General features: G+C 40.0%; 1 protein-coding gene across 1 annotated transcript; it reads right to left on the bottom strand.

Annotated features, from left to right (window-relative positions):
- Positions 1–13: 13 nt before the first annotated feature.
- mnd (minidiscs) lies at positions 14–14259 on the bottom strand. Its single transcript, XM_065217548.1, has 8 exons — positions 14175–14259; positions 13310–14019; positions 2688–2906; positions 2325–2595; positions 2144–2264; positions 1881–2084; positions 345–494; positions 14–280 (listed from the first exon to the last, which is right to left on the bottom strand). The coding sequence occupies exons 2-8, from the start codon at positions 13620–13622 to the stop codon at positions 44–46; spliced, it is 1515 nt and encodes a 504-aa protein (XP_065073620.1). The 5' UTR covers positions 13623–14019; positions 14175–14259; the 3' UTR covers positions 14–43.
- Positions 14260–16375: the final 2116 nt, after the last annotated feature.

The following is a 16375-nucleotide window of genomic DNA, read 5'->3' as shown; positions in this document are numbered from 1 at the left end:
CGAGCAGTCTATTTACAGTGAGATTCCCTGCAGCAAGCGTTGTCTAGTCTTCCTTCTCCGTGTTTTGCATGCAAAGGAAAAGTTTTGCACAAACGGTGTTAATTCGCTGGGATGTCTGGGCTAGCCAGTCCAATGGTTTGTGGATGGTTATGTAGTACACCGGAATACCCAGGACGATGATCAGGGTGCCGATGGCGACTTCGATTGGCGATTCGAAGACGGAGAATATAACCAGGAATCCGGCCGTCAGAAGGAAGATGAAGGGTATGACTAAGGACACCTGAAAAGGGGGACATTCAGTTAGATTCCCAGGTCGGTTGAAATGATTCACAAAAAGTTCTTACTTTAATTGGTCGCTTGGCATCAGGTTGCTTCTTACGGAGCCTCAGCAATCCGGCAACAGAAATAAAGATAAACAGAATCTCGACGTAGCTCACATAGTTGATGATCGAAAAGACGTCCCGAATGAATAGAAGGAGCAAGGTCAGGATGCACTGCAATGGGTTGAAAAGGTATTTGATGAGTTCGATTTGAAAAATCATTCAGTTGTGTAAATTGTAAGTTGGATATCATCCAATTTAAACATTTGCCAATGATCGTAGAATATCTCATGAACTTGACCAAACCGAAGCTTGTTGCTATCTGAAAGGATGTTCCTAACCTATTTGACCAACAAATCTGGCAGCAATAGCTTTCTATTTAACGTCAGGATCATGAAATACGATCAAGAAATCCAGACCAACAATTGAAAAAGGCGGAACAACCAACCGTAACGAATGGCTTTAAACGCGAATTTCTTGAGAATCAAAACACACCCTCGCAAACTAACAATGCCATTCGATAACGAAAGTTTGCTCTATCTGATGCTGCCGTGACTGTTTGAATGTGTTTTAATTCTCGAGAAATTTGCTTTTAAAGCCATTATTTACGTTTGGTTGTTCTGCCTATGTAAATTGTTGGTCTAGAAATGATGTCAAAATTCCACTCAAGTGCAATAGTACAGGGTTGTGACCACTGATTGCGCTATAAATAATGTTTTTCGGAATTATGAACTCAAAAGATGTTAAAATGATATTTTGTACTTGTAAGCTACTAGAAGAGGTAGTAAAGTATGTGATTCACTCATAATTCATGTCAATTTCGCTTTCAGAGAGTTACAATAAGCGATTTTATGATTCGTGCGCGTTCAGAGCCAAGGGGGACGACTCTATCATATGCTGAGTAGATAGAAATAAGATGTGTGATTTAGATGTGACGCCCCCTCGCTCAGAGTGAGCGCTCACAAATCATAAAATCGCAGATCGCAACCTTCTTAACAGTGCTGCAGAATCTCGACCATACACGGCAATATTGACAAAACAGCTTTGGTCACTCATTCGAGCTAAAAGTCATCTTCCAAGGATTTCATTTCAATTTTTCAGTTTTTCTTATTAACTCATTTTGTAACGAAATTAAATGACGTGAGCAAAAAAAATCTATGGAGCCGTTAAAATGAACAAGCATGTATGCCCTTAACTGCCTGGATAACAACAATGTGACGAAGAATACTCGAAATTAAACCTTTTGTTACCAGGTGAATCTTTTTCATTGACGAAATGATGAATGGGATTTGGACGAACGTTTTTTTGAGAATCACTTCTTCCAGTGACGATGTCACCAAAAATGATCACGTGAAGTCTTTTAGTGACAATGACAAACCTCAGTACTGCTTCATGCAAAACTGACAGTGTTATATTGTAAAACACATGCTTTACGACCTCGTCTTGTAATTTACAAGAACAATATAAGTATCATTATAAAATCTAATGATCTCATAATTCCAAAAAATATTGTTATAGCGAAGCGAGTCGAAGCAACACTGGCGATAGATCATCATTTACCAGGAAGATCAACGATGGGATCGGCGTAAGGCAGTGGATATTGATGAGCGAAATTGCTGCTGGAAGATGTCCGTTGCGGGCTCCCACGAAGAACAATCGAGAGGACGCAAAGATAGCACCGTTGAGCGATCCGAACGTAGAACAGGCCACGAACAGGGGCATAATCCACGCCATGAAACCGAGCATTTTTTCCGCAAATGTTACCTGAAATTCAGTAAAATTAAATTGTGTAGAACTGACATTAATTGGAAACTTTTACTTACCGCCACAGCTTGAGATGAAAGCATTACATCTGGTGGAAGAACGGCGAAATATGCAATATTTGTGATAACATAGATAATTATCACTGCAGGCATACTGATACAGATGGCTCGAGGCAAATTTCTAAAATTAGATAATCAACTTTACAGCACTTGTTTGAACACCGCGGAATGCCTTCCTTACCGGTAGGGGTCCTTCAGTTCCTCCGTGACAAAATTCAAATAGTTCCACCCAGAGTATGAAAACAATCCATTATAGAACGCTAACGCAATGAATCCCGGTTGCACTTTGGAATTCTCGAATGGATTCTCCAGCAGCTCCGTGTTCCCATTGAACAGATACCATGCACCGGCAGCCACAATCACCAGCAGGGCTCCGACCTTCATCCCGGTAAATGTCTCCGTTACCCGTGTCACCCATTTCACATTGTAGCAGTTGATAGCAGTAAGAAGACCTGATCAAAAAAAAAAAGTGTGAATTTTATATGAGTGAGTTCAAACGAGCAGTAATTTTAGCGACCATCGCACCCCAATAAATGATACCTACAAGTGATGAGAGCGGCCAACAGCCGAACCGACTCGTACGGCGGTTCACAAGAGGGCCACAGAGGCTGCAGCAGATACTGGGCAAACGTGATGGCAGTGATGGCATTGCCAGCCGGGACCAGAATCAGCAGTGCGACCCATAGGTACAGGAAGGCTGGCAGTGGTCCGAATGCTTCGCCGATGTACGCATAATCACCACCGGACTTGGGTATCATGGTACCTGTTGAGAAAGACGGAGAAAGAAAGGTATGATCTTTTTTTCGAGCCCGGTTATGAATGCAACATGTAATCACGCAAATTATTTACGAAACCGGTTAGATGTTGCCGGTTGAAGATAAGATGCTTCTGATGTAAAAAAAAGTGCCAAGGCAAAAGTGTTTCGATTTCGGCTGCACACTTTAAAATTTGCAGTTGTTCATGCGAATCAAAATATATTTCGTTTAAATTAACTAATTTAAACTTTTCGAAGCAATATCAAACTACTGTCAACTCTCCATAACTTGATATTGAAAAGACCATTGAGTTATAGAATTTTCTACTTATAGAATAAGGCAATTTTTTATCGTCTATAATTTCAAGAATAATACTGAAATACTAAATTCATTGGAATATCTGGATTTATATACTGATGTGAATTCGATTAATGTTTTAAAAATCGATTTAAAGGGTGATACGGTCAAAATTTGGTCAAGGGAAAACGCGTGTAAATCGGTGAAATCGTTTATTTAAAAAATCAAATTAAATTTCTTCTTCAAGTTCAATTAGTATAAAATTCAGGAAAAATATTCAGTTAGGCTTCCGCTTTTCCAAATCCGAATTGCCGGGCCTTACGCTTGACCCCTGCCATCAGATTTTGTACAGCCACCTTGTCCACCTTCTTCGCCGCAGAAAGCCAGTTTGCCTTGAACTGCTGCTCGCCCTTAGCAGTTTTTTTGGTCTTCTTTAGGTTCCGCTTGACAATAGCCCAGTATTTCTCAATTGGGCGGAGCTCTGGCGTGTTGGGAGGGTTCTTGTCCTTGGGAACCACCTGCACGTTGTTGGCGGCGTACCACTCCATGGCCTTTTTACCGTAATGGCAAGATGCCAAATCCGGCCAAAACAGTACGGAACAACCGTGTTTCTTCAGGAAAGGCAGCAGACGTTTATTCAAACACTCTTTCACGTAAATTTCTTGGTTGACAGTCCCGGAAGCTATGAAAATGCTGCTTTTCAAGCCACAGGTACAGATGGCTTGCCAAACCAGATATTTCTTTGCGAACTTTGACAGTTTCATGTGCTTGAAAACATCTGCTACCTTTCCCCTTCCTTTTGCCGTATAAAACTCCTGTCCCGGAAGCTGCTTGTAGTCGGCTTTGACGTAGGTTTCGTCGTCCATTACCACGCAGTCAAACTTCGTCAGCATCGTCGTGTACAGCCTCCGGGATCGCGCTTTGGCCGTCGTATTTTGTTTATCATCGCGATTTGGAGTCACTACCTTCTTGTAAGTCGATAGTCCGGCTCGTTTTTTGGCTCGATGCACGGTTGTAGACGATACACCCAGCTTATTTGCGGCATCTCGGAGAGAGAGGTTAGGGTTTCGCTTGAAACTACCGGCAACTCTCTTTGTCGTCTCAGCGGCTTCCGGTTTTCGATTTCCCCCCGATCCAGACTTCCTGGCTGTCGACAAACGTTCCCCAAACACTTTAATTACATTTGTAACGGTTGATTTGGCAACTTTTAGCGATTTTGCCAACTTTGCGTGCGAGTAGCTCGGATTTTCGCGATGCGCGAGCAAAATTTTGATACGCTGCTCTTCTTGCTTGGACGGCATTTTGACAACTGAAGAGTGAATTCCAAAATCAAAATAGGAGCAACATTCTACACACACACACCTTCAAAATGAGGGGTGTTCAGGTTTTTTAAATGCAAAATTGAAAGAAATACGTCAAGTTGATATTGACCAAATTTTGACCGTATCTTTATGGAAGTTCTGAATAGTTAATTTATAATATTAAGTCAATGTTTTATATTTTTTAAAGTGGTCTACCACCCATTGTAGCACAGAAATTAACTCTGATAGCAGTGGGCGTTCTGGTATGTTTGTCTTGATCAAGCTTAGTAACCTGTGATTGTCCTCAAAGATTTATAATGTTAAGCCAATATACAATATGGTCATTTCTGGATGTGGCACTATCGCCTTGATGGTGTCCTGCAATTAGGCCAAATGGTCACAAATCTAGACTTACATACAGTTTTTTTGTTTATTAATTTATTTGATAAGGCTCAATCGAATTAACTTTACAAAGCCGAGGATTCTTGTTCACTATACAATACATTTTAAAGCTATAGTCAAAAGGTACAACACAATAAACATTTTATCTTCCGCTATCCAATAAGCCTCCTCCACCAGAACGGGAGCCGCTTCCAGTGGTTTCATTGTACGCCAACGGGGGTCAGAGCGCTTCCATTGCAGTAATGGACGCAAAACGTGGCCAGCACTCACACATTCATCACGAAACGGTTTTCCAAAGTCGACGACGCATCGACTGAAAGAACTGCTGATGAAGAACAATGAGGAGGACTGCACAATTGTTGCTGCCGAGTAATCAGACGATCGCGTAACACACATCGAGAGTGGCCTGCTTATGTCGACAGCCGAGTGAACACTGGCTTAAATGCATGTTGACGAGCTTCCTTACACAGTTATATTTTAAAGATTTTAAACACTTAGATGTTTGTTCTGACTATTTGAACGTTCCAGATTCTTGGCAATTTCTCCGGTTCCAGAATATTTTAAAATTAAACTACATATTTATACAATACGATAATAATAGCACAAGTAATCTACTAATGAGTTTTCAGAGTATATGCTACTAAATATTACCCTACCGATGCACACGCTATTCTGAATCTACCCAGTGACTGGGTGGATGGCACCTATTTTTGTATCCAGTTGTCAAAATCAGGGTAAACTAGTTTTGTTCTGATGAGTAGAATCTACCTAGATTATGGGTTAATAGATTAATCGAAATTTTTCCAAAGTAAAAATGGCGCAGGTATAAAAGGGAGATTGTTGCGCTGCCAGTGAATGATTTAATCTAAATCTGATGCTAAATAAAATACAGATATAGAACTGTTTTCATGTCAAATGCAGCTATAGCTAGTAAGTATATTGTTAGTTTCTGGACATTGAACATTCTCCTTACTCTAGGTTATCGAGATATTCTGTGACACTTTTTTCGATGCCAAATGTTTGTTGTTGTTCCTAATTTATAGAATTCATTTAAATTCAAATCTCAATTAATGGTTAGCATTTGTAACAGTATCATTTTGTGGGTATTTCAATGTCGTATTCCATAGTAATATATTTTTCCGACAATACGACCTCAACAATCAATAACAGGCTAGAGGAGTCGGGTGAGATTATGTTTGATAGAGCTACTGCAGCGGTCATATCAACTAATTTCTATTAAAATGGGTAAAGTTAACCCTGTTATCAAATGTCAACATCTTAGTAACCGTTACCCAGTTTCTGTCGCAGGTACGTTTACCCAGATTTGGGTAAATGCATGTTTACCCATTTTTGGGCAGGTTCGTTTTTGACCGATATGGGCGGATTCTACCCGAATTTTGGTAGTTTTGAAATAGTGTGTACACATTTTTTAAGTGAATCGTTGCGCTATCGTCCGATTCGATTATGGAATGGTTGCTATGATGAGTTTGCATCGTTTGCTCTCCAGTTTTCAAAATGACGTCCAAGCAAGAGCAGCAGCGTGTCAAAATTTTACTCGCGCAGCAAGAGAATCCGACGTTCTCACATGCCAAGTTGGCAAAATTGCTGAATGTGGCCAAATCGAACGTGCCAAACGTTTTAAAAGTGTTCGGGAGAGCGTCTGTCGACCGCCAGGAAGCCTGGAAGCGGGGGAAATCGTAATCCGGACGTGGCAGCGACGACGAAGAATGAGGCGGTGAAATATAAGCGGAACCAAGCGGCAAGCTCAATGTCTCCCATATTACTGTGCAGCGGGCCAAGAAACGAGTCGGGTTGTCGACGTTTAAGAAGGTGAAGGTGGCGAACCGAGATTACAAACAAAACACGTCGGCAAAGTAGCGGTCCCGAAACCGGATCAGAAAGGCATAACAAAATTATAATAACTGGAGTTATTTATTTAAGAGAAAAATGTCACAGAACGTGTTTTAAACATTGGCTGGTTAGTTGTTAAAATAACAAAAATCATAACAAAATTCGTCTAGTGGTAACAACATTATAACAGATCTTGATATGGTTAAATCAAAATTATTTCAAAATTAGATGTAAGGGGCTGTTCATAAACTACGAAGACAGTTTAGGGGGGGTTGGCAATCATCCACGGCCCTTTCAAATTTAATTTTTTTTCTATGGACAATTGTCTACGCAGGGGGGGGGGTCAAGAATTAAAAAACGGTCTACGTAGTTAATGAACAGCCCCTAATCTATCGCATTCAAAAATATACATATATAACAACCGTTGTTGTAAATTAGATATAAAATATGCCATATTTCTGGCAATTTTTTTTTTCTTGATTTGTTTTTCCGTCGATCTTGTTTTCCGTGCTTAGCACCAATGCTAACGACGTCAGAGAGGCAGCCCTACACCTGAACCCTACCTATCGACCCATCACTCATGGACCAACGGCTTTACTTCCCTTCCGAAGGAAGGCGTGATCAGAGATGTTATGCCTCAGAACATCCCGGCGGCGCCGACTGGGATTGAACCCAGGCCTGCTGGGGTTAGAGGTAATCACGCTTACCACTACACCACCGGCGCCGCTGTATTTCTGGTAATGGTTGTCATTTATTTTTCACTTTTTTTTTGAATTCCTTTGGTGATGGAATTTCATTCATCATCTGGTTCAGAAGCAGTAGGCTGCCAATCTATTTCGGATCGCGGTCGGTAAAGTTTTCTGATGACGAATCAGAAAAATCGGAAGATTTTATACAAGCAGAATTCTTTGAAGGATACGATGAACGATGTTCTAGATCGGTATTTATTATCTTATTAATTCAAGGTAGACAAGACTGAGAACATCCTATCTTTTTTTCAGGAGCCTTCGAGTTACGATCAATGGGCAAAATTTCATGACAACATTCGTGTCAAATACATAATGTTTATTGCACTGAATTTTTACATAAGGCCCAAGCTTACCCAAGGAGGTTTGGAAGACTTTATGAAAATGTTAAATGTTTTCACGATAGGCAAAACTTTTTTTGAATACGAGACTCAGATTATTACTAAAGAAATTCGCGATATAAGCCGTTTATGATTTAAACAATCTTTTTTTTTTGTTTCCACAATCATTCGAAAATTTTATCATTTCTTACTATTTATACACAGATGCCTCTAATGATCTTCACTTTAGAAACAGAAAATAGTGAATAAACTTATATATTTGGATCATTAATACATATTTTATGTATTGATATGCCCTTCGAATCGGGTAAGCTGTATACGAATCTGCTCACAAAGTTCGACTGTGTCGTCATGGGTGGATTTGTGAAGGCGGATTTCAAGCAGCTTCCGGGATAGGAGTTTTATGCCACATCAGGAAAAGGGAAGGTGGCTGAAATTTTAAAAACCATCAAACTATCGAAGTTCCCGATAAATATCTTGTCTTTCAAGCCATATGCACGTGTGGTCTAAAAAGCGGCATTTTCATTACTACGGGAACCATCAATCAAGATATCTACGTCCAGGAGTGCCTGGGAGAGCGGCTACTACCATTCATAAAGTAACATAATAAACCTGTGCTGGTCTGGCCGGACTTGGCGAGCTGCCACTATGGGAAAAAAGGCATTCAAGTGGTACGATGCGAACAACGTGGTTGTGGTACCCAAAGACCAACAGCGTATAACTCCGCCCTATCGAACGGTATTGGGCCTTGGTCAAATGGAATCTCAAAAAAACTAATAAATCCATGGAAAACGAGCAGCAGTTTAAATCTAACTGTCGTTCGGCGGCGAATAAGGTCTATGAGACCACTTTGCAAAATCTAATGGAAGGGGTTAAGCGGAAGGCAGGGCAGTTCGGATTTGGCAAACCAAAAGAATAAACGAACATTTTTTCCTTTAAATATATGAATTGAACTACCAAAAGAAAAATAAGAAGATTTTTGTGATATGAATTTTGACTGAAAGAAACGATTTTTTTGTCGATCAATTTTTGCGCGTTCCAGTCTTTAATGGATATTTTTGGTCGCTATTGATAATTGAGTCGATTGTTGAATTTATGTATGGGTCCAAATTAGGGGCATTTAGGCCGACATTACATCCATTTCTCCTCCCTATGTTTTGTTTTCTTTTTTCTGTCTGTCTCCTAGCGGAGATGCTAGTTTCTGTTTCTTCCTGTTTTGGTTTCGTATTCCGTTCGTCCTACTCATACTTACTTGTTTTGATTAGACTAGAGTCGGTGTATAATGAGTCATGGCAAGAGAAAAACACGAGGGGGGCGACTCTACCTACGATGCAAAAAAAAAGATTGTGTTTTGCTGTGGCAGCTGCGTGCACGCTGAATAGATAGAAAGAAGAATGATGACGATTCTGAAGATTTTCTGCAAAAAGATGATGAGCGTTGCAAGTAGATGCGACAAATGAAAGAAGATTTTTCGAACATTGATTCGCTAGTGTGAGATTTGTTGAGCATCTAAACTTGAGATTTAGATGTGTCGCCCCCCTCGGAAAACAGTTGAACTCGCATCACGGTTTTCGGAAGATTTCCATTCTTTTCACTTGGCAACAGAGGACTTCTACACTCATAAAATTCGACACATTTTTATTGGCGAATTTCCATGTAAAATTCCACATGATTTTCATGTATCCACCCATAAATAGAATCCACTCAGAAGCAAGCTCAGAAGTACACATGAAATTTATGAGTCAAATGAATAATATGTGTGGTTACACATGAATTTTATGTGTACACATAAGAACTATGTGTCCGACACATATATATCATTTGTTTATCACTTTGCAAAAATTCATGTGTGGGGCACATAAAGCATTGAATTTTTATTAGTGTACATCAACTTCAAATGACTTCTACCGAGAAAAAAAAAATAGCGACTGTTGACATCAAAATATGGATTCTTCACAACGCAAATTAAAGTATTTTTCGTTGAGCATCTTGCCAATTTCCATCGGTAATTGTCTTATTGTATGATTTTCCACAGATCTGAACTGATTTGCACTATTAACACACAAGAAATCACACCCAAGCAACATTGCAAGTTTTATCGAGGTTTTATAGCATTCTACCAGTCTAAATCATGGTCTACAAAACCCTTTTAAAACCATAAATTTTACTTGGCATAACCACTAAGGCACTATTCCAATTTTTCATTTTTCTCAACAAATTTATTCCAGAAGACCAGCAGGATCCTTGCAAAAACGATACAGAATTAAATTTTTCAAATGTAGATCAAGTTTAGGAGCAACGTGAAAGTGAAAAAAATTTCCGCTTCCTATGTCTCACGGCAGACATTTCTGCTCACAACACTCTTTTTGACGTTCCAGAGCTTGAATCGATCGTTTGGTTTCTATAAAAAGGCGTTTACCTTTCGTGAACCTTTCATATCATCGTAATGTTTGTTTACTTTGCACGATAGGTTGCCGGCTTGACAGTCCAATAAGAAGACTTGGCTTCACTCTTGGCGTGGCTCATTATACACCGACTCTAGATTAGACTATCCAATGTTATCCAATGACTGTTGGCTCAGTTCGAAGGTCCAAAATTGCGTGTGATTTGTTTTCATCCTTTCCCCGCTCAACATTTGTTTCGGGAAGTCTTCTTAAGACGACCTACCGATAAAAGTTTTGAGAAGGTACCGATAGTAAAAAAAAAATCTGTCCAGCCTGCCCACGAGCAGGCTGCTTCCACTCAATTGCTATGGCAAAATGATTTTCGGAATTTTGAAATGATTAGATGGTATAATGATAGTTTGTACTTGTTAGACACAAGAAGAGGTTGAAAAGCAAGTATTTGACACATAATCATAATACAAATTCAAATTCGCTTTCAGATTGTAGTCACAATCAGCGATTTTACGACTCGCGAGCGCTCACTCTGAGTGAACGCTGACGAATCATAAAATCGCTGATTGTGACACTCTGAAAGCAAAATTGAAAGGTTTTATGTGCTAAACACATACTTTTCAAACCTCAATAATAACATCTAACGATTTGATAATTCCGAAAAAAACTTTTTTTTATAGCAAGTGAGTGGAAGCAAGCCTGCCCACGAGGGACGGCCATCAAGAAATCGCTGTCGAATGACATATTTTGTTGTTAAAATACAAGAGACTCCCTTTCAATGTTGGAAATGTTTGCGATATATCCATCAGATTGCTGAGAGGTTGAACATGGGCCAAGCGATGCTATAAAGAATACCCATAGTCCCTGGGTATCAGAATGTGCAACTAAAGGAGGACATGCCTGAGACGGTACTTGACAATCGGGTAGCGATTTTGAGCCAATTTGCTGCAAAATCCGAGCCAGTTGCTGATTGGTCGATTTGACAGTAGCAATCGTGGAATAAAAAGGACAGAGGGATTGCATCAATCTGACTGGCAGTGATGCCGGAATCAATGTTGATGTCAATGGCGTTGTTAATTATTGTTTATATTTGCGAAAGGAAAGTTGGAAAATAGGGTCCATGGCGTGCTTTAAGCGATGAATATTCTTGTTTGTGTTTGGTTGTTTTTATAATAAATGTATAACACACCATCGACTGGAAATGCTCTCGCAACGTGGGGCTTTAGGTAGTGATGAAAACGTCGCTAGAACTATTCCACAGCCGCAGTCAGTTTATGAGCAAAAGAGGGACGCACATTTATTGCCTGTAGACTTGGAGACATACTTCAAATCTCCGCGTACATCGTACGGGTTAGGCAAAAGATGTGCGTCTATCTTTAAAAACTGTCGCATTAATGGCCCTTCGCTCATTTTCAACTTCTTTCAATTTTCATACTGCCGTACTCTAACGGAACTATCCACCTACCCTCTTCTAAAAAAGATCATTCTCTAGCTAATAAATCATCACACTAAAGCTTCATGTTAGCATTTCCAACCAACTCTGAAAATCGTTAACTTCGCGTATGAAGTAACATAAAAACACTTTGAATGTAATAAATGTTATTTGTTAACTGCACCCCAATTGTGTTTTGTCTAGGAATAGGAATTTGAGCGGGGTTCTTTCTGTTTATACTCTTTAGTATAACGCGCTTGGCATAGATGGCCCACAGCGACTCACGATGAGCTACTGATTCTGATCAATAGTGGTGTGTCTTCTTCTTCCTTCATGTAGGCTGCAGCTCGCTGCTTGAAGGCAGCTTTTCGTTGTGTACTGGAGATCAACAAACGCCACGAGCCAAAAGCACTGCTGCTGCTGATGCCGACTACCGGACACCACCACACACGGTGATTGGAACTGAATCCGATCAGCGGTTGAGGGCAGCCTTGATAGCTAGCTGCTTGTGGGGATCCTTTCCTTATGTACTGGAGAACACCACCACTCACCACGCGGTAATTTAATAAACACCGTTTGGTGAGACCGAATGGAATTCAACTTTAAAATCTGTGTTTAGGAAATCGCTTTTTACAGGTAATCGGTGATAATTTTAATTATCATAGCAACAGTTGTACATTCGTGCAATTTTAAATAGTGACATTTGAAAAATGATAAGATATTAGTTTTAACAGTTGCGTAGAAATATTTCTGATCGATTGGTGATAAAATTACTTAAATTGGTCCAGGGGCAGCTGAGTTATTAACGTGCAGAATCTTTCATAATTTCGTTACATGTTCCATTTTCAGTTTTTACAAAGTGTACCCCCATATAGAAATCACAGACGTAGTCCAACGTCAAAAAATTAATTTTGAAGGCAACTCTCCTCCATTTAATACAAGGCATGCTCTTTTTTTGATAAAATAGTATTCACAAATCTTCATAACTAGCAAAACGAAAACGATCTATTTAATTTCATTCAATGGTTGAGATCATTGAAAGCATTTGTGCTCGTTTTGCGTAAGATTTATATATATATTGACTCGTTATTTTTATGTTACATGATATCGAAAGATATCTAAAACGTCTTAAAACAACTCAACGGAGCCGAGTAACATGGCAAAAACTTAAAGAGCTTATAGATATTTTGAAAGAATGATTAGGAACCAATATGAATGATTCACTTAAATCAAGAAGCCTTGCATTGCTTTCTAAAGAATAAAAACAAATGTTATTTCGAGAAATGAGAAAAATCAATTTAAAAGCATTCCATCAAAAACATGTCATCATCAACCGATAAGGATGTCCTGCTTTGTTTTCATTTCACAATTTGTGCTTCAGTTACATTTTTTTCGGTTCATTTGACACAAGATAGCACCTTCTCAGATGTTTGGAAATATGTTGCTTCCCCGCCAATTGTCGGAAACTGACACAGACTCAATTAGCCCTTATCGCTACTGCCAACGGTGCGGTTGATACGGTACTTCAGAACTGTCTCAGTTCAGATTTAGCAATTTACGGAATACTCTCTATTATCTGCTTGTTTACTCGAGCTTGAGTTTCTCGTACAGTGACAACATGGTTTATTTTCGATTGGTAACTTACCCAATTCTGCGTAGCACAGCGCCCCCACCATACTGAGCACCCCGGATAGAATCCATACGATGATGGCCTGTCCGATGGATCCGGAATAGAGCAGTACACCTTTGGGGGATACGAAAATGCCTGCTCCCACGATTACACCCACTATGATGGCAACACCATCCATCAACCCGAGCTCCTTTTTCAGCTTTATTTCACCATCATCACTATCATTCTTCTCGGCCCGTAACCTCTCACCACTGGATCGCCGACTTCCTGATGCTTCCCCAAAACCTTCAACCGGGGCCAAAGCATCTCCTGCTGCTACCTTTGCCATTTTATTTTACAAAATTTTCACCTAAACAACTAAGGAATTGACCTGATCTCACTCCACACAATGTATTTGATTGAAACCACTTTTGATAAGCTTTCTTCTTTATGGAGATGTAAATATTTCTAGCACTATTGTATCACAATTGCAAATTCGATACATGTCGATACTGGTTGTCACTCTCTACACCTTGAACATCACGAACAATCGAAACCAATATTTTGACCAATTGGTCCGATCAGCATACTGTTATAATTATAATAGCAGCCACCACTAGCTCCGAAGCACATGTGCTGCTGCGACATTCCGAACTGATGCGATCCTCTGAACTGAAAACTTGGAACAGAGTTCAGAAACCGTTGGGACTGCTCCTCGATGACGTAATGACCACTGCTGAAGGGGTCTGAAAAGAAGATTGTACAAAAGAAACACATGAAAAGGCGGATGTAGAACATGCCAAATAATCAAAATGGGCAGCAGGTTGCAAAAGATCGAACGATGAACAAAAAATGGGAAGAGCAAATCGAATGGATAATAATATGCGAAATAATAGCGTACCATTTTTGGGCTACGATTTCATCGGTTAGTCAATTATGGTGTGTTTTCTTTGCACGCGACCGAAAGAGTTGTGGCAGTTGAGTTAGGGACACGGTAGAAGTGGTTCTCGGCGAAAGAGAGACGAAGAGAACTTTCGTCGAAGATGTTCTACACGTGAAGTACGGAGTGGTACTGATCCAAGCTCGGACGGGGACCGGGTGATGATGAGAAAATTGCTACAAGCTGTCGTGATCGCAGCTATTGGAGGAAAAGTATTGTGTTGTTTTAGGATGACATTACAATAGGCCATGTGAATAAACAAGTTTACTTTATTTTTAATGAACGTTGGCCAGCGAATGCAGAGGGATATGTATGAAAAGAAAAAAATATAAGAGTCGAGGTTATGTACCTAGTAGACTCGGGAGAATTCTACACATTGTAATCAGCGTTCCTGCCGAAGATTAGCAATAAATGGTCATCATTAACTCTTATCTCTTTCTTTTCGAGATTACAATACGAAAATTTATGCATGCAAAATTTTCCATTTTATCGTTATAAGTCTGGTGGAAAAGTAATGACGGTTTTATTTGTTATGGAATAGGACTCGGAATGTTAAATACATTATTTCCTTTTGCATATCTTGACCTAGTACACAGTTAACAAAAAATCGGTAAAGCAAAGATCGAGTACATTAGTACCGTGATCGACATGATGATGGCACATTCCGAATGAAATTTCGCTTTCCTTGCTGAATGAATCACCATCATAAGCTTGGTATGCTGCTAAAAAGAAAACGGATAGGGGAAACGCTCCTATAGTTGCGGTACGTTAGAAGCGTTAGGTTCCTATAGTTGTGCATGGAGACTCAATACACAACTATAGGAACCTAACGCTTCTAACGTACCGCAACTATTGGAGCGTTTACCCTAAGTAATTTTTGAGGAATATTCCCTAAAGTAAATTTGTCAGCTATAGGGAGGTGTCTTTTGCTAAATTTTGAGATCATAGGGGGGTGTCGTCTAATTTAAAAATCAACAATTATCAGTTTTTATGTTGATAAAATGCATCCAAAACATTACTTTTACACCTAACGCTAAAATTACCTAACGGAATTATTGATCAGACCATTATTCCGCAAGGAAAGTGAAATTGCATTCAGAATGCGCCACCTTCATCACGATACTAATGTTATCGATCTTTCCTTTACCGATTTCTTTTGAACTGCGTACTGGGTCAAGGAAAAGTAATTTCTTTAGCATTCCGTGTCCTATCCCGTAGCACGTAAAAACGTCATTACTTTTCAGCTATACACACATACAGGCTATAGGATAGAACAAAACAAACATTCGAAACTTGTTGGGCCCTTGGCCAAGACATACCTAAGGAAACATCGTGGTTTGTCATGGAAGATGGTGTTTTGTCTACATAAAAGATTTGAACTTGTAGAAATATGTCACGATCTGGGTCTCCTTTTTTATGTTTCATCATTTACTGCAGCATCACTATAATAAACAAGTCATGAAAGCTCTCGAACCATCGAATCAGAATGCAGACTTCACAGTAATCATCTTGCGCAGGTTCCCCTAACCACCTCCTGCTGGCCAAATTTGCATCCCAAGTGTGGCGAACACAAAAGTAGCGACAGATAATTCAATCAAAATCTCATCCATTTCGCCAACAGTCCTATAAATCAACTTAACCGGATTCTTTGTCTACGCGTTCCCGCACCACATTCTAAGGTACCCGGGCAACAAACATGTCAATGTGGAATCAAACGGCCAGGAATAGCTTTGCAACTAAACAGACGCTGTTTGTTCCACCGCGTAGCGCACCGGCCCGATTTGATAACTCCCACTTCTGGCGAATTGATGCGAGACGTGAGAGATTGAATTAGAATAGGTTTTTGTTCCCTTTGGAAACAACCAGCCAGTGTGTATGATGCAAATTAGGGGTTGCCATCTGAATATCTGCGAAAAGAAGCGCGACATTACCTTCTTCCCAGCAAACGCTTCTGGTTGCGTGTGCAGCTCGAGTATTTTCATACGTACACGGGACACTGACGGCTTATCAAGTAACGGAAGGTTTTGTCCCCTCTGCCGGGGGGTCGTCAAATTGTGTTCCATTTGTCGCATCACATTCGTCGCTTGTCTCGGGTCAGAACGTTGTCCGGAGGAAGCTATCATGTAGGCGTACCTCACGACATTTTCTTTCTACTACGTTCA

This window comes from Ochlerotatus camptorhynchus, unplaced genomic scaffold (genome assembly GCF_037179485.1).
Source record: "Ochlerotatus camptorhynchus isolate MF236.1 unplaced genomic scaffold, CSIRO-AGI_Acam_v1.1 ptg000077l, whole genome shotgun sequence".
NCBI lineage: Eukaryota > Metazoa > Arthropoda > Insecta > Diptera > Culicidae > Ochlerotatus > Ochlerotatus camptorhynchus.
This window is presented reverse-complemented; position numbering and strand designations above follow the sequence as displayed.

Bases quoted from the DNA above. Each gene is read 5' to 3' on its own strand.
- mnd (XM_065217548.1), bottom strand. From the start codon at position 13,622: ATGGCAAAGGTAGCAGCAGGAGATGCTTTGGCCCCGGTTGAAGGTTTT. The intron at 2,085-2,143 runs GTAAGTAAAAGT...ACTGAATTTCAG, and splicing joins TTTCATCTCAAGCTGTGGCG to GTAACATTTGCGGAAAAAAT. The intron at 495-1,880 runs GTAAATGATGAT...AACCCATTGCAG, and splicing joins TCCCATCGTTGATCTTCCTG to TGCATCCTGACCTTGCTCCT.